At 32.6% G+C, this 19,888-nt stretch overlaps 3 protein-coding genes across 5 annotated transcripts in view; 1 reads left to right on the forward strand and 2 right to left on the reverse strand.

Annotated features, from left to right (window-relative positions):
* The window catches only part of LOC127729208 (schlafen-like protein 1), a 30,587-nt gene extending 19,913 nt beyond the window's left edge, over positions 1 to 10,674 (reverse strand). Inside the window, exons 1-2 of the mRNA XM_052236918.1 lie at positions 10,149 to 10,674; positions 391 to 546 (exon numbers count right to left, since the gene is read on the reverse strand). Coding sequence (XP_052092878.1) covers positions 391 to 546; positions 10,149 to 10,395 — 403 coding nt within the window. The 5' untranslated portion in view covers positions 10,396 to 10,674. The remainder of the gene's footprint in view (positions 1 to 390; positions 547 to 10,148) is intronic.
* Positions 1 to 19,888, reverse strand: part of LOC127729143 (trichohyalin-like) — a 119,825-nt gene that overhangs the window by 97,350 nt on the left and 2,587 nt on the right. Inside the window, exons 2-4 of one of the 2 annotated variants that reach the window (XM_052236821.1) lie at positions 19,613 to 19,839; positions 17,312 to 17,467; positions 16,566 to 16,711 (exon numbers count right to left, since the gene is read on the reverse strand). In XM_052236821.1, the coding sequence (XP_052092781.1) occupies positions 16,566 to 16,711; positions 17,312 to 17,399 (234 nt within the window). In that variant the 5' untranslated portion in view covers positions 17,400 to 17,467; positions 19,613 to 19,839. The remainder of the gene's footprint in view (positions 1 to 16,565; positions 16,712 to 17,311; positions 17,468 to 19,612; positions 19,840 to 19,888) is intronic. The other variant, XM_052236803.1, reaches the window with a different exon arrangement.
* LOC127729310 (uncharacterized) overlaps positions 1 to 19,888 on the forward strand; it is a 66,625-nt gene that overhangs the window by 29,624 nt on the left and 17,113 nt on the right. The gene's annotated exons all lie outside the window — the stretch shown is intronic.

Genomic DNA, 19,888 nt, shown 5'->3' on the forward strand with positions numbered 1-19,888 from the left:
TACGAGAATTACGGAGCGACTGAGCAGGGTAATATAGGCGTAGGGAAGGACGATAAGATCATATATATATTGGTGTCTCGGGTTGATACGGGTGTGATATTGAAAAAGCCATATGATATTCTCTATTTAACGTATCTGACGTCGCGTCTTATGAAGCAGTATTCAGAGCTGCACAGAGTGATACAGACAGTGGGAACACCGAAAACTCAGATAATGTAACTTTAATAAAAGAATGTGTTATGAATTTATCTGGTTTGTTTTGTAGCAAGAAAACTAGTCTCGTAACCCCGGTTTTCTTTTCTGAAAGTACATTATTAGAGCTATCTTCTCATGTCTTACCTTGAAATTCTATCGTTTAGCAACAAGAATAACATAATCTGTTCACTTTACCTTTATGATGTTCATCTGTTTTGTATACCGGTACAAAATCAACACTGTAATGGATTGTATTGAGCGGAGGTTCTAAATCATTCTGTAGTACTTGTGTTATTTTGATCCTTATACGGTCTCTTTTCTCGTGATCACATTTCAAACCTACGACTTTTCCTAAATAAAAAAAAAAAACATTGTTCCAAGACATCCGAGTTCCAATCTTATATTATTTAACACACACACACTTACATAAAACACCACCCACACACACGCACGCACACACACACACACACACACACACACACACACACACACACACACACACGTTTTGTTAAAATATACTTTTTCACTTTTTTGGTCTTTTGGAAAATGTTGTTTGTGCTGTATTTAGACCCCTCTAACAAGAAATTTGTTTTGCATGCACACGTATAAAAACGTTTTTATCCAACGCAATCATAGGTTTGAACGTTGTTTTCAATTTAGACTTGTTTATATTTTTTTCGTTTGGGCTTGTATTATATTTGCCTTCGGGTTTATATGATCCGTTCATCCTATTTTGACTCCTCAAAATTCAAGAGTCTATCCTAAATTGATGTAAATTATATGGCTTTCCAAATACCGTTTCGATTCCTAACATCACTGAAGAGACATTAATTGTCGAAATCCGGATATGGTGTACAAAAACCTTTGCACCTTTTGTTTGCGGTATATCATCTTTTCCGCAAGTTTATTGTTTTCTGTTTAGTATTAAATTTATAATTAAGATCCATTTATAACATCGGTGATCCGTTTATTTGGCAATCGCCAATGGCAGTCAGCAGGGTTTAAGAACATTTGTTGTTCGACCTGTTAGTCAAATGCGTTTTGTTGAAATATCCTTTTCACTTTTTTGGTCTTTTGGAAAATGTTGTTTGTTTTGTATTTAAACCCCTCTAACAAAAAATTTGTTTTGCATGCACATGTATAAAAACTGCGGTTTTTATCCAACGCAATCATAGGTTTGAACGTTGTTTTCAATTTAGACTTGTATATATATATAAAACGTCTGAATAATAGTCAACGGTTTTTTCCCACGAGGGCGCTGGATCGTTACGAGTGACGATACATGTACACAATAAATAAATTATATAAACGCCTAAAAAGTGTACACAACAACACCAATAACAAAAAAAGGAACTATAAATGTAATTATTTATAAATATTTCGGATAATAGATATCCTTCATCAGTAAATATGATTGTGATGTTGAATGAATCATATATCAGTCTACTTAAATTAAACTATAACAATCTTAAAATTTATACAATAAAAAAGTCAAACCGAACATCAGGTAAGACGCTTGCACAATTCTAAATATGTGTTAAACACGACATAGGTTATATGAATAATTACAGCAGAGAGTTCAAATATATGCTTTAAATGAAAATAATAATGTGCGATATGAACTAGCACAATTCTAAAGCTTTAACGGTGACGACAGTTATGATGTTACAAGAACGATTGCGTCAATAAGAATTCCAAATAAACAGCACTGAACGATCTAAATTTGTAAATATTTCAAATTTGACAACGGTAGAGTAGTTACAACAGAGTCTGCGTATTTAAACATCGCAAACAAACGGCCGTTAAAATATGATAATAAATTTTGACTAAGGTTAACTAGTTGAACGTGGATTGGCACTTTTACATCCCTCAAAAAATTAAGCAATTTAAATTGGTATATTCAACAGATTTTCGAGATGAGTAAAGTAAAGAAATAGAAACAGAGACTGTAATAATAAGTAATATAACCCAAATGTGAAGCACTGCATGGAGTCGAACTACATCTTTTCATTTATCCCATTTGGTGCCAAAGTTGTTAATTTTCTTATCCAAAATCTTTCCCGAGTGAGTCTATCCTCCCTAGACCAAGCAGAGTTGTGGTCAATGATTGTAATGGTCAGTCGATTGAGATCTGCCTTAGTGTGGCCAGGGGATCTCAAATGTCGACTGAGAGGGAGGTCTGGCTTGCATTGGTAGTCGCTACGATGACCGTTCATTCGTTTGTGAAACGGCTGTTCTGACTTTGTTGACTTTTTTATTGTATAAATTTTAAGATTGTTATAGTTTAATTTAAGTAGACTGATATATGATTCATTCAACATCACAATCATATTTACTGATGAAGGATATCTGTTATCCGAAATATTTATAAATAATTACATTTATAGTTCCTTTTTTTGTTATTGGTGTTGTTGTGTACACTTTTTAGGCGTTTATATATATATATATATATATACACACACTCTCTCTCCAGGATTGTAATGACAAAGTTTATAGTAAAGTCTTGTAACTCGGAATGTGTAATAGATACTTTTAATTCTACTCCTTTATCTGGTAATCGTTACTATACATCATCTACATATCATAACGTTTTCAAAAATACCGTTCTATTGTTTGTAAAGAAGTTGTTGGGTACATATAAAATTCGCATGAAACCAAATTCACCAACCCTTTCTAAACTCAATACAATGTATAGAATAGATTTTGCAAACACTGTTTTAAATCCCAATTGAAATTAATACAAACTTAAATATCACCAGCCCAGTAGTCAGCACTTTTGTGGTGTCAAGAAATATCATTGATACGTTCATTTTCTGTAAATTTACTGTTCACAAATCTTAGGGTTTTCTACCTCCAGGCTTAGATGACCTAAGCTGTATTCGGCAAAAACGTTTTGGAATTTTTGGTTTTCAAAGGTCTTCAAATTCGCACCTGATTTTTTTTAATCGAGCACCATTGACGAGAACGTAGAAAAAAAACTTGCGTCTGCTGTACCAAATTATAAGCCATGTGTTTTAATGAGTTTTTACAACCACTTGGTCCATGTCACTGCTGGTGAAGGTTTCGTAATTGAGGGTATCACCAGCGCAGCAGTCAGCACTTTTTTGTTGAAAAGAAATATCATTGATACGTTCATTTTCTATCAACTATTTATAAAGCTTTAAATTATTCGAAACACTAACGGTTTTTTTTTTTACCCCCACGTATAGATGATCGCAGCCGTATTTTGGTTTTTAGTTTTTCAATGTTCTTAAACTTCGTTCTTGCTTCTGGCTTTTAACAAATTTGATTCGAGCGCCACTGATGAGTGTTTTGTACACGAAACGCTCGTCTGGTGTACCAATTTATAAGCCTAGTATTTGTTATGAGGTTTTACAGCTTTCTCATCGAACTTTCCCAACTTCAGACATTTCAGACCCTCTTTTCATAGAAAAAGATGACATTTCGCTAAGAAAGATCTTTATGCGATTATTGAAGGTAGTTTCCTACATCAAAAATCATTCAATTAAAAAAAACTTTCAATTTATAAATCAGTCTCTTTTACCGAAAGTATCTTATATTTCTGACTTGATAGGGGATAATTTTTCCACGGTAAGGGATAAAAATACCATGGCTTAGAGAAAGTTTTGTGATTTCTTTTCAACATATGTTTTAAATAAAGGATACTTATTTGAGGATTCAAAACCATGATAATCACAATTCATTCATATACGGGGGCATTATTCCCATAAAGGGGTGAAGTAACTATAATGTAGAAATGTGTTGTAAGGATATATTTTGGAACGTTATAACTAAAACTAGAACAAATGAATATATTTAATTGTGAGATACAAGGGTGCTTTATTTTTCATGGTAAGAGGACCCAAAATACTAATGCTAAGAAAGTATCGCGTTATCTTTTGTAGCATATTTTATTCATTAAGGTTTATATTTTAGAGAATAATAACTAGATGTAATATTGCAAATACTATGAGTTTTTAAAATTCTGACCACTGCTGGGACAAATTATGTGATATATTTTCCAAAGTATGTTATTCATTTCGGATACTTATTTGAAATAGTTTCATAATTTGAAATTCTGACAAAAAGGGAGAGAAGCTTCAGTTATTTATTGTAAGGGTTTGAAACTACTATGGCTATGCAAATTGTTGTAACATCTTTTCAAACTAGTGTTTCACAATCAGGAAACTTTTGTATTATTGTTACTTAATTAAGAATTTCAAATCTAAACGGGTCCAGTTTTCGATTGTAGGGGACAAACTCTACCTTTTTTCTAACATGTGTAATTCAATCAGAATACAAACAAGATATTGTGGATAGTTTTTTGCTTTTCAAATGGGAAGAGGTAGAACTGTCAAGAAAGTGTAGTTATAATTTTTACGACATATTTTATTAAATCAGGGTACTTGTGGAGCATTTAAACTTGTTTTAATATTTAAACTACCGTTTTAATTTGAATTTGTAACATTTAAGAGAGGGGGTTTTCATTCTGGGATAAATATCCAATATTAGTTAAAAATTGTTGTGATATTTTCCTTCAAAATGTTTTATTCAATTAAATCTCCAGTAGTGGAAATATAACATATGTCTAGTTGTTAACATCTAGGGGCTCAATACAATGTGAATGAATTCAACAGAGCATTCTATATATATGCTATTAACTAAGCTCCTGAATGGACAAAACACTAAAATATAAACAATGGGACAGGCAGATCAACAGGCTTTCAACGTTAAACTCTTCCACTTCACTTTGTCTCTTTGTAAGGAATAAAAAAAAAATGAAAAAGAAAAAAAACAGAAAATAAAGATCTGATTCAGTTCATGAATGAGCACTTGGGATCAAGTTAATGGGTCATGTCATATTTTTTGTATGAGTTTTCATACAACTGCTGCACGTAAAACTTGAAATAGAATAATGCATATTTTATTTATATATGATTAAATGATTTTTTTAATAGATGTAAATTTGTATAGAATACATGTTCAATCGAAAAAAATGTTAAAATGTCTCAAATCATGAAATCTCCAAAACCATTCCAAAGATTTGTCTTTATAATTTATATGTTGCTGCTCTATAATTTTCCGTATGATTGATATCAAAAAATCATATGATCATAGACTTCTTTTTTGATGTATTAAAAAACAAATCTATTACCGTGTTGATAGTTAAAAACGACTTTTAGGCGACTTTTAGGACTTTATATAACGTTCGACGTTACTCTTATTTAGACGTTTAGTTGTTGAACACAAATTTGAAAGATGACCCTGTACAAAAGAAAATTAATTCGGTGATCCTATGGTGTTTTAACATCACTGAAAGGGAAAAATCTACAAACAGGGCATTGAGAAAGAAGTTTTTAAAGATAATTTGAAAAAAAGTTTTCCGCAGATATTACATACATTCTATACAAATGTTTACCTATTATAAGAATATTTATTCAATAATACCTTAGCAGGTATACGAGTTAAAAGATTTTTTTCTAATTTTCAAGTAGAATTAAATCAAAATGTGACATAACCCATTAATTGTTCCTCGATAGTAACTAAGATATGCTGTACAATACAAATTAAGGAAAACAGAACTAGATAATATCTTATCATGGGTGTTACTGAAACTTAGTGTAACCATATATTTATTACAGATATAATAAATATGCCTTAAACTCTATTTCCAATAAAAACAAAAATAAACCAAATATTTTTAATATCAAACATATTACAACACGTTTGAATAGTTGCGGCATTTTAACCCTCTTTCTTACAAGAATAACCTCTGTAATAGTTGTCAATATAGTTCTTCATGTATTTAAGTAGTTATACATGCTGGCTTTCATATTTTTCGGTTTTAGCATACCCGATGAAGGTTAATGCAGAAAAGAGCTCCAGTGTTGTTATCATCACAAATAAATACTTCATCCAGTTATAATCCTGATAATGTTAAAATCATTATCTAGAAATTAAAAAAAACATGTTTGAAAAATATCATTAAATTCTTTTCTAACATGTCTAAGCAATTGTATTTTGATCTGCTTCCTACCAAAAGAAATCAATACTACTCAATGCCAGAATTTCAAATTATTATTGTATTTGAAATATAGTGTCTAGTTTTAATGACTAAATACTCATATATCTTCAATAACACATGTTAGAAGACTGTGCGTTGTCCTCTAGATGTCTTTGGGTTATTTTTGTCGTTGGGTTGCTGTCTCATTTACGTATACCACTCATTTTCGTTATTTGTACTACAACACTTTGTCGTATTCTTGATATGTTGGCTCCCTTATCACGCTTTAACGATGAGACGGAAAATACCGAAGGGATATTCAAACTCGTAAGTCGAAGATAAAAACTGAAAAACACGAACCCCACGTTAAACCGGGGTAATCTCAGGTGCTCTGAAAAGGTTAGAAGAAACTGGTTCACAGATACCCGTCGTGTTACTCCTATAAACAACATTGATAAGTTATATCAAGTTATCAGACATCACGGAATAGCGGATTGATAATTGACTCTTATCTAACCTTAAAACATCATCAATTACGTAAAACATCGATATCGGTCATGTAAATTTTTTTAACTCTGAAACTTTACCGAATGTGAATTTTTGAAATTGACATCGTTTTTCATGACATAAAATAGACAAGACTGTAACCGGTATAAACAACACAGCCATTGAACAATAAAAAAAAGCACAAACAACACAACCCATTTTAAACAAAACTAGGGGGATCTTAGGTGCTCTGGAAGAGTAAGCAGATCCTGTTCCACATCTGGCATCCGTCGTGGTGCTCGTGTATGTTCAAATTCTTATTGATTCCCCTAGATATCAGAACTTTAATTATCTCATTAACCTAGTAAACAAGAATTTTTTATTGGATAACAAAGGGTTTAGGGTGACCTATTATTGCTTTTATCTTCGTCATTTGAAATCTGGCGGATAGTTGTCTCATTGGGAATCATACCACATCTCCTTTTTTTTTATATAATGACATATTGCTTATAGTATCTAAAAAACAAACTTGACCAGGAAAACTTAACATTGACCAATGAACCATGAAAATAAGGTCAAGGTCAGATGATACCTGCCAGACAGACATATACACATTACAGTCTTCCATACACCAAATATAGTTGACCTATTGCTTATAGTTTAAGAAAAACAGATCAAAACATAAAAACTTAACTCTGAGCAATGAACCGTGAGAATGAGGTCACGGTCAATTAAAACCTGTCAGACTGACATGTATATCGTAAAATATTTCCATTCACCAAATAGAGTTGACCTATTGCATATAGCATTAGAAAAAAAGACAAAAACACATAAACTTAACTTAACCTTGTTCACTGATCCATGAAATGAGGTCGAGGTCAGATGAAAACTGTCTGACAGACACGAGGACCTTGCAAGGTACGCACATACTAAATATAATTATCCTTTTACTCATAATAAGAAAGAAATTAACATTACAAAAAATCTTAACTTTTTTTTCAAGTAGTCACTGAACCATGAAAATGAGGTCAAGGACAATGGACATATGACAAATGGAAACTTTATAACATAAGGCATCTATATACAAAGTATGAAGCATCCAGGTCTTCCACCTTCTAAAATATAAAGCTTTTAAGTAGTTAGTTTACGCCGCCTTGGCCGCCGTGGCCGCCGCCGCCAGATAACTAACCCTATGTCGAGTTTTCTGCGACAGAAGTCGCAGGCTCGACAACAAAATCACAGTACTTGACATACGTAGCCAAGATTTTTAAAACGATTCAATATGTATCCTGATTGGATGTTCTTGATGTCACAATCTCATTAAAACAAATCTTTCACTTTGCTCAATTATATTTGGTTATTTTTCGATCGTATAGATCTGAAAACACCCAATAAGGGTTCTTGTTCGGGTGACTTTTTGTGCAAGTTTTTAATCAACCAATACTGGTACTTTGAATATAAAAAGATGTCCGCGAACATAGATTATGCGTGTTTGGATAAAAAAAAAATAGCCGATATCATGATGAAATATTTTATCAGTTTACGAATTCTTATCGAAAACATGAAGAAAACTATGGTACTCTTATGCTAAGAGATGGAATGTTCAAAATCTGGTCGCAGCATAAACTCGGTACTACGTCAGGAAATGATATAGTTAGAACATCGAATGTCAGGATTATTTCGGAAATAAATCGCAGTGTGCTCGACAATTATTTTGATAGTCTCTAGTAAAAAATACCAAACCTTTGTGTAAGCTTAAGATTTTATTGGATGCTGAAATGTCCCTGATCAGGATTCCCACAACAAATACACAAGATATTATACAAAAATTGTGAGCGACAACATAGTTGAGATTGGTAGAATGATACTCCAGCGGACAGTCAGTATTCCAACGGTATTATTTGTGCCATCCTACTGGCCGACTTGTTTTTTACTCACACGAAGCAGAATTCAGACAAACCCTTCTCAAACACAAAAAGAAAAACATTTTGCAAAGTTCTTAAATTTCACTTTCAGATATGTTTATGATATCTTGTCACTCAAAATCAAACATTTAAAAAGTAAAATCACAAAAATACTGAACTCCGAGGAAAATTCAAAAAGGAAAGTCCCTAATCAAATAGCAAAATCAAAAGATCAAACACATCAAACGAATGGATAACAACTGTCATATTCCTGACTTGAGTGAGTGCTTGCATCCCATAGAACCAGTAAACATGAGAGTAACGATACTATCGAAACTAGAAAGTCTACTTCATATCTTGATCTTTTTCTCGATATTGATGGACGAATTCAAACTAGACTCCATGACAAACGTGATGATCTCAGCTTTCCAATTGTCACCTTCCAAGTTCTCTTAGTAAAATACCCTCTGCCCAATCGTTTAAGTTTAACAGTCTCAATCACGAATCGGTTGTCAGAAACGATGTGTATACGTCTCGTCTCACTAGCGAAATGGTTTTAGTCTTTTTTAAATCTTTTGATACAGAATAGCCTACTGATCTATTATTTTACCGATGTTAGAGCATGAGGGTACTTCGGTACTGGCATGGAAAATGCGACTTGATTGTAATTGCTGTTATAAAATTTCAAAAACATTTTAAATCAGGGAATGTATCTCTTTCGTGCAAAGCTCTCATTCCTTGTCCTTGGCTTAACTTTTGGTCCTTTTTGGCTTTATCAGCTCTTCGACGTTTGTATGAGGTTTGCCTCAAAAATCACTGAAGAGACAATAATTATTAAACTGTGCATCTGGTGCAGTAAAACTGTTACCGCTAATATGAACTCCTGCTTTCTGTGTTTAATTGTATGTGTGCATGACTTGAAATGTATGTTTTGTTTGTTGTGCTTTTGTTCTGTCGGTTTAAAAAGCCATTCAGAGCTTATGCTTGTAATTGTATTGCTTATACCGACTCTAAATAAAGCTTTATGTCTTATGTCTGTCTTATGTTATTATGTCAGATTCTCGATTGTGACATCATTTGACTGAGTGTAGATTTGCATGACGCGTGAATCATTCATATTAGTGAACGCTTACCGTGTCGACATACCCGGTCTCGCTCTTTTTGGATCTCATGCGATCCCATCAGTTTTTGTTTGATACCTTTTATCTTCTTTACCGATTTATGAAATTTGAAAATCAGTAAACTACTGTTGCTCATACATTACGTACATGAAATGAGTTTATTATACGTTCTGTACATATTTCTCCAGAAAATGGATCGAAAATAAAAGGGGGGATGGAGTACTGAACCCGGTAAGTCTTTGCATGTTGATGAATGTGTCCAGTCAGGAACCTCTTTTTTTTCTTTTCATTTTCTTTGGAAGGGGGAGGGGGGTTCCAGTTATCCATAAAACAGTCTATTGATTATTTACTATCGCATGCATGGCCTTTTACATAGTTTTATCAACGAAAAAAATAAGATATGGAATTCCTAAGTCCTCAAAAACGTTTTCCTCTTACCTTTGTCATTAACACCAATATATATCGCTCCCTCTTCCATGTTGTTTATAAAAGCGCATGCATAATGTGCAAGACATTTTTTATGTCCCGTTTTTAAAAAGTTTTTTTCGATATTACCACCTCCTTTTTTAAATTCTGTGTATCTTGTTTCGTCGCCAAGAATTTGTTTAAAATCATATCTATTCGCAGGTCTTTTACTGTGTATCCTGTTATCATATGTGGAATTATAAGGTGAACTTGAAGCCATTGTTATTTATACTTTCGACGACTTCGGTAGCCTCATTGGTTAATTGTAAATATATAATTGCAGTTTTTTTTTAAATCTTCACTATCGTCTATATCCAATTTATCTAAAGATATATATCTACATTGTATTTCTTTTTCAATACTCTCTGAATTGTGTCTTTGAGAATGTTATCAGTTTCTCTTTTTAAGTCTAACCTTGTATCCTAAATTCTGTCGACATGTTTTTATAGATTTTTAAAATGCATTTATAAGAAATGTATTGATCATGTTTATATGACCGTTGCTATGTGACATTCAAAACATAGCTATTTTCTAAAAATTGTTATTACTCATGAAAGTTAAATAATCTTTTCAGTTTTTCAATTTAATCATTGAACTTATAGTTGAAATAAAAATGAATGACTTGCAATTGTTTTTTAAATATGCCGGAAATTTTCATGCAGTAATTGTCACGTAGATTTTCTAGAAATCATTATATTATAATATAGAACCACAGATAATATCTGTTTTTAAGAATTTGCCTCTTTTGTTATTTATTCAATATAAATAAAGTAAAAATTTCGCTTGCCTTCAAATAAAAAAGTTGTGGTAACGCTCTTACTAGAACTTCAATATCGGTTTCGGTTTCGCATCAAATTTATGAGTTCACTTAAATTACACAATTTTAGTCAAAAAAGATGGCTTCATATTGTGGATACGCAAGCGAAATGATTTGACAAACAAAAAGATCGACGATATATTTGAGAACTGATAACGCCTCTACCATTGCTGCTGGAACAGTTGAAGACAACGTACGTTTCCTATGAGCAGCTATCCTCTATAAACATTGATTTTTATACATAGTATTTTATTAACTTAGAAATGAGCCAAGGTTTTGCAAAAAATACAACAGTATTCTTCCACCATTAACATCTGATAATAAAATATCTATTTATGCTAAGACCTTGTCTCGTCATGATCTAAGTATTAATTCTCCAAATTAGTCTATTTTGGCAGTTTTTGCAGTTGGAAAAGAATACAACTAGTTTGAAACTCTACAACAAAACTGAAAGACACAATTCAAAAATATAAAAACGAATATCTGACAGAACTATGTCTTGTGAACATCTGAATGTCATTTGATTGATTTATAATATTTTTTTTTTTTTTAAAATGGGGCCTTATAGTTGTCTTATTACACATAAAAAGTTAAATCACAAAAATACTGAACTCCGAGGAAAATTCAAAACGGAAAGTCCCTAATCAAATGGCAAAATCAAATGCACAAACACATCAAACGAATGGACAACAACTGTCATACTCCTGACTTGGTACAGGCATTTTCGTATGTAGAAAATGGTGGATTGAACCTGGTTTTATAGCGCTAAACCTCTCACTTGTATGACAGTCGCATCAAATTCCATTATATTGACAACGATGCGTGAATAAAACAAACAGACATAATAGGTAAAAATGTCAAAATAGGGGTACAGCAGTCAACACCATATCACAATCTTAATCACAACAAAAACAAACAAATATTTAACAAAGAGGCACAAAAAAGCATATATCACATTTAACAACCTCGTTCATTGCTTACTTGTTTTTGTATATTATTAATGTATGCCAAATCAACCCATAACGGATCGAGGGATTTTAAGCACTGGGACCGAATCGTAATTTTAACATTAACTCTGGCGCAGAATCGCGTGTTTGACGTCAGAATGTAAACGTCACACAGGTTAAGATATAAAATAATTTTGTTGTTCAAAGTATGCAAAAATTATAAAAGAACAATAACACAGTGGCGGGATGTTTAAAGTACAGAGACACGTCATATGTATCAAAGAAACATAAAAAGTCACACGGACAAAGCACACAATTAAAAATGAAAAATAATACAAACAACACAATGACAGGATGCATAAGTACAGAGCCACGTCAAATGTATATCACCAAAAACAGACCAAACAGTAATAGTAATATTAATAAAGACAAATAAAAGAACATTTTAACACGTTATTAATATGATAAACAGCGTCAGTACGCAGAATCTATACTTCGAGACCATCATGTATTATTTGTGAAGTTGATACGGAGTTTTTATCAACAAGGTCTTGGTACTTTCAGATGAACTTTTTTAGAAAAAGGACGAGACGTTCTTTGACATACCCCTGGTTCATCAACTTTTTGCTCAGACACTGGTGACGTTTTACAAAGTCTGAGTAGGAGCTGCAAGCTCTTGCATACCGAATAAGTTGGGAAATGTATATCCCATATGCAGGTGAAGTTGGTATATTGCTACTAAGGTGGAGGAAATTGATAATTTTGAAATTAAAATCGTCTCGTTTGTCATAGATTCTGATACTGAGATGACTGTGTATGTCAAATTCGAGGTGTAAGTCTAAAAATGAGGCGGAGGAAGCCGTGTCTGTTGTTTCTTTAATTTCTAGTTCTGGGGGATATATTAATGGAACCCAATCAGAAAAGTTCGGATTGTTAATGGAAAGAACATCATCAATATATCTGAAAGTGAAATTAAATAACCTTGCTTCTTTGATCTTCTTGTTTTTGACAAGTGTCTGAATAAAATCCGATTCATATGAAAATAAGAAGAGGTCGGCAAGGAGAGGCGCACAGTTCATTCTCATAGGAATGCAGACAATTTGTTGAAAAAATCTACCTCCAAATTCAACAAAAATGTTGTCGATAAGAAACTCCAGCATACTGATCACTTGTTCCTCTGTGTAGCATGTTTCCCTTTCCTTAACATTCAACCTGAGTTATGTCTAACGATTCAAGACTAGAGCTTCGGTACCATCGGTAAAATCTTAAAAGTCGGTTTCTTTAAGATGGAGAAGACCATCATGCTTGCTGCTGAAAAAATAAGGACGTATTGGGTATGATCTTTACAATAGGTCACCACCTACTAACCCATGCGAATTGGGTTCTTTTGTGTGCATTTGCAGCCTGAAAACACTTGCCTTGCATGTCAGGTTCACGACTGGACCTGACGTAAGAACAGACGCACTTTTGTTATATGTCCTTCTGTCGGACATAGCCATACTTCTATACGCAATCTTCCCTTGGGGTTTTATTTTTTGAAGGTCATTATATGAAGTACTATCAAGAATATTTATCCGTTTATCACAAAAGTACACATACTTTGGATTTATGTATTAATGTTTTATTTTCTTTTACAAGTTTTGATTTCTCACGTTGTAATTGATAATTTTCTTTTTCCTTCTCTTCTCTTTCAGCAATCAATTGATCAGTGTTACGTTTAAATGATCTTTCTTTATCCTCATGTATCTGTTTTAATCTAGAAACTTCTGTCTCAAACTCTCCTTTTTTTCGTTTGAATGACAGTTCTTTCTCTTCTCTGCGTATTTTTTCTTCTTCGTTCATTTGCTTGTACATATCTATTTCTCGTTTCTTTTCAGCTTTATCAATTTCATATTTTTCAATTATTTCTTGAAGTTCAATATTTCTTGCTTCTTTCATTTGTTTATGTCTAATCTACAAAACATTTAAAAGGATATTATATAATCACAGCCAAAAATTTGACCTATTTTTCGTTTGGATTTTAGTGATCGCTATGCTAACCCAGTTTAATCAAGAATCTATTACAGAACAGTATGTATTCACTTTCGTTGATGTAACGGTTTTTACAGAATATAAGATTATCATTTCGTGGAAAATGGTTTCATTTGATATACATCGAAATTAGATTTCTTTAGTGGCTCCATCAATTGTTTAAAGAAATACACCTTTATCAAAGGCTTGGATGAGGTCAAAAGAAAAAGAAAAAATGGGGACTCTTTTTGTTTGGTAGGGATGCTTTCTTCTTTGACGTAGGAACGTGGCATATACACGACATTTATGACGTAAATTGTAAAAGAAACATAACTATTTTATTAAAAAGAAAATCTTCAATGGTGTTTGTATTCCCAAGTTACATATATATATATCTAATCATAAACATTGTATGCCTGAAGAAATTAAAGCACCTTGTATGCATTAGAATAAACATACTAGTCAACAAAGTAACGATACACAAGTTTGAACTCTAATTTATCACAAAATATAATAAATAGGAAAAACTGTTAAATAACCAATGAAAAGCATTCATTTGCAAAGCAAATGTATATGATTAAAATTATCTGACCAAATTGGAAAGTGAGAAAATACCGTGTTATTGAACACAAGGGTCAAATTTATTTTGCGGAAAATGATGACAATAGTCGGCACTTAATTTCGAAGATGAGAATTAAGTATTCAAATATCTGCACAGGCATTCAAAATTTTAGGCAGACCATGTTTAAGTTTAAGGTTTTAAGTTCTAATGTCGATTTTTGAATTTTGGGGTGAAAATACGATTTTTCAAATAACAAAAATTGCAAAAAAGAATTTTGCGTATTTGCCTTAAATCAATGGTTTTGATAAGAAAATAACACTCTGTAAATATTAGACCAATTGGGCAATTTTTTACCTTGGTACAGTGTATCCAATTTCATTATATATGGAAAATACATTGCCTTGTATCGTTTCTTTTGTTGACTAGTATATTCTATCTGATGCAAGAAATTAAGAGCTTACTACTACTACTACTACTACTACTGTTACTACTAATACTACTTTAGTATTATAACTTCTGTTGATGCTACTATAACTAGTACTAATGTTACTTTTAGTAATAATATAATCATAATCAATTTTAAAAATAAAACAATGATAATATCAACTAAATCTAAGTCATTGGATCGAAATACGGAAATACGGATGGCTGTTAAACTTCCAGTGGCAAATTAAATGCATATTTAGGAGGAGAAATTGATAATCTTATATAAATAGAAACCCTGCTTTGAACTAGACCGATCCTCTAAGCCGACAGTTTAATGTGCTAGTCCACAAGGTAACAATTCTCACGAAGACATTTCACCCGACCCCGAACACAATATTCTGCCTCTGAGGCGACCAGTTTTTGCTCTTACTTAGTTCTTAGCGGAGAAATACAGAGGCAATAAATACCAATTTTTCAGTCTTTGATTTGCCCCGGTCTTGGTTTGAAAAGACATACAGGTGTTTTAAGGGAGTGTCAAAATTCTAGTCTATGATTTTTTTTCTGATCGTTTGATGATGAGTTGGACACATCAATGAGAGGCGATAGATATCAAAGGGACATTCAAACTCATAAGTCCAAAACAAACTGACAACTCCATGAAAAAAAAAACGAACAACGACTATAGAAAAACAACAGTATACAAAACACAACATCGAAAACTAAAGATCGTGCAACACGATGATTTCAACTTCACCATTTAGAACTCGTGGTTTAAAAGCTTCCTTATGAGCAGCAAACCTCTATCGATGAAGTCATGATATGAAATCCAAGCTCTGGAATATCGTATCAACTGGGAGATATATACTTCATATTCAGTCGATGCTGGAATGTTGATTCATGGGAATGGAAAGTTCATAATTGGGAAGCTAAAAACATTTTTTGTCGTACAGTTTTGTTCTCAACCAACCCTTATTGTCAATTTCTAGATGTAAGTGACGATATGAGGGAGACTTAACTGTATATATTGTATCCTTCAGTTCAAGATCGATTGGATAGATGCGTTCAACATAGTTAAAATTTAATTATTTAGTGAGAAGACATCATCTATATAGCGGAAAGTGAAGTTAAAAGATAGTGCAAGCTTCTTTTTTTTTCTTCCAAAGCAGCTCCTGTATGAAGTCAACCTCATATGAATAAAGGAACAAGTCGGCAAGAAGATTCCCAATTTTTTGTTGAAAAACACGTCCTGGAAACGTAACAAATATGTTGTCAACCAAAAAATCCAGCATCTTGATAATGTCAGTTTTAGAGAAGGTTTTGTTCGAGTAAGAGTGATTTTTTTACAAAGTACGATTTATCCCTCCCTAAGACAAGATACTAGTACTTGTTTCTACATTGGCCATTCTTTTATATATAACAAAACAGGACCAACCCTTTAAATTTGTCTTTTAGTTTGGAATTAGGAATACTTGTCTTGTGTAAATGTTAGAAAAGTCAAATGTTGTAATAATATTGCAAGATGAGAGAGACTTGATTGTATGCACTCTTACAGATCTTCGAAATATTTAAGTATTCAAATCTGATTTAGAATATTTAGAATAACTGTTATTGGTAAGAATATATATAACCTGGGCTTCCCATTCTAGTATTTCTGCTGGTCTGAGTGGTCCAAATAGGCAGGCATCACTTTTTTGATACACGTCCCCGTTTACTGTGTACAGTTGATTAAATTTATCCACGGTGTAAAATGTGATCTCTAATACAAAAATATCACCTGTTACAAGAAATACATTTAGTGTAAGTATATTGATGTCTGTAATATTAGGTTGTCAAACAGTGAAATGTATGCAAAATTTGTCAAATTTCTTTCCAGTGTAAAATGAAAGTCAGGGACCATTTGGTATCCTGATGGCATCTACGAAGTTTCCAATTTTCTGTGTGCGATGGTCATTGTGTAACATTACTTCTATTCATCCTCTTTTTTCCGGGGAAGTATGTGTTGAACTTAAGCTTAAGTTATAGAGTCAGAAATTTTTTTCATATTATAGTGTCCATCTGACTTACATTTTCCTTTTTTAGGGGGAGGGCGGTGGAGGGTCAATGATTTCTGAATTATGCATTATATTTTTGATTATCATTATGCGTTATTCAGAACATTTTGTTCTGAATTTCATTCTTTTACTGTTGATGGAAGATATTTTGTTGTCACAGCTGGTGTGAGAGCATTGAAATTACAAAATGAGATGCATTTAAAGAACTTACGAGTTCAAAGGACAGTATGCCTTATTGACGGATTTTATCGGTTCTGTTATTAAATAAATATATAAAAAGATTCCAAAAAGAGAAATAAAAATGATTGTTAGATACTTTTTACCTGATTCATATCCATCTGTTCTGTGCACTGGTACAAACTTTACACTGTAATGAATTGTACTGAGAGGAGGATTTAAATCACACTTCATTATCTGCGCAATTCGTCTTCTTATACGATCCCTTTTCTCATGATTGCAACGCAGGCCTACAACTCGTCCTGAATAACAAAGGAAACATTGCACATACTTAATGAATATTTGTGTATTTGTAAAATTGTTATATTCTTAAACTGATTTTCCATGGTACTTAACATAAAACCTACTCCGTAAACAAAGACAAAAGGAAGACTGCAGGACTGAAATTACAAAATCATGTGTTGCAGGAGCATAACAATCAATTCGACTAAACCTCCTGATAACAGTGTAAATTTCCAGTACATATATAACTTCCCTACAAAATGCGTGTGATTAAATCCATTACTTTTCGATGAATACTAGTCTTAAACGAACATTTTAATATTAACGTCGTCAAAAATTCTAAACATTAAATTATTCAGTCATGTCCAGTCTTTCATTCAATTTCCAGACTTATCCACTGCGGTAAATTCGGTACTTTTAAGACAATTTGTTTGCGGTCAATTCAGTTCTGTTCAGAAGCTTTTCAGACAATTTAGTATGATGCTTTTTTGTACAGGTAAATAACAACTACTGAACAGTCTGCACATAGTCTGAACAGATCTTAACCGACTGCAAGGGATTAGTCTGAAAAACTCTAAATTTTACCGTAAGGGTAAGTCTGATTATTGACTGAAAGACTATACATATTTATTGTTCAGTGAATTAAGATCTGTTAAAAAAGACCGTTCCAGATCGAAATTGGTTTACTAGTGCATGAACTGGTAACAATAACTAATAATTTACAGCAATTGCCATAACAAGAATAACAATAGAAGATATTTTTCAGGTGATCTCAAGTCAAAGCTGTGAGGCTGTTTATACAAACCAGAATTTTAAAAAAAATCAATAAACTTTCATGAATTACTATCGTCAGTGTCCCAAATGTTACTCAATGCTCTCCAACTTTGTACTTGTTTGGCTTTATAACTATTTTGATCTGAGCGTCACTGATGAGTCTTATGTAGACGAAACGCGCGTCTGGCGTATTAAATTATAATCCTGGTACCTTTGATAACTATTTACAAGATACCCATTTCATGTCAATGACAAATTGTTGGTGTGTGTCTTTCCAGACGGTACCCAAAAGAGAATACGGTTTTTTGTATACGAAATTGTGAATTATCATTCGAAATTGTTTGATGAAAATAAAGTATTTACAAAATTACCGAATTTTAGGTGTAATACCACCAAATCATAGTACGTCACATCCGGTTGAATACGAAAAAGGGTCGAAAAAAATATTCCCTTGAATTTCACAGTTGTAGGAAATTAATCCTACATTTCATTGCAGTAAAAAAATTCTGAGTCATAAACATACATCTTGGGTGTTTCAAAGCACCATTTTTTTTTTATTTGGTGTTTCTATAGAATATTTTGGAAACTTGAGGTTACATGGTTACTAAAGCTTGTACACAGGAAAAAAAGGGGTGAAAATTTGATTGGTTAACTTCCAGTGATGGTTATTTTCTTATATGCAATGAAATGTTATGTCAAATTTTGTCTATAGTACTGGACAGGATAAAACTTTACTCATGCTAAGTATTTCTTTATTTGAAACAAAGATAAATTCTGCACAATTTTTTTAAAATTGCAAATTTAACAAAGACTAATAGGGGAAATCAATGGTGGTATTACACCTTCCAAGTTGAATGAAAAAGGGGGGAATTCCATAAAACCTTACAAAATCGAATGCTCTACAATATCAAACAACGGAATGAATGGAAAACAACTGTCATATTACTGCCTTGACACAGGCCTTTTCTGAAGAATGAATGAGTTAGGTATTGACAATTAAATAGTAAACCCAACACATTCCCAACCGACACAAATAAATCAGAAATCGGAAATCATTTTATTTATAAATAAGTTTGATCTGATGTAGACAGTCTTGTATGCAAGGAACGATGTAAAACAGTGAAGGATGACAAGAATGTTTATCTCACTAGGTCAGTATTTTAAGCTCGGTTTCAGAAATTTCGAGCATTCTCAAATAGGGAATTGTTTAATATTGTTTACGTGTGACTTGTGTTGTTGTCTATAATACGGGTATGTACGTTCTCCTGTATTAAAATAAGGAGATGTGGTATGATTGCCAATGAGACAACTATCCACCAAAGTTAAAATGAAGTGGATGTAAACAATTATAGGCAACAGTACGGCCTTCAACAATGAGAAAAAACCCATACCGTATAGTGTTCTTTATTTTACTGATCGTCAGAAACCACCTTAGTTTGGTCCAGTCTGCAATTCGGTACTGATTGTAAGTATTCGACAAGGTCGCATTGTTTTGAATTTATGGACTACTGATCTAGACTCGGAACGACTTGTCAATAGTTGGAGACAGCATGTTACAAAATCCTCATTCCTGAATATCCCACATCTTCTTTTATTCATCTTACCAAAAGTTCCAAATCTTAAAAAGAAAATACTGTTAATTCAGAAATTTTACGATTATTGGAAAA

Source organism: Mytilus californianus, unplaced genomic scaffold (genome assembly GCF_021869535.1).
Source record: "Mytilus californianus isolate M0D057914Y unplaced genomic scaffold, xbMytCali1.0.p SCAF_1, whole genome shotgun sequence".
NCBI lineage: Eukaryota > Metazoa > Mollusca > Bivalvia > Mytilida > Mytilidae > Mytilus > Mytilus californianus.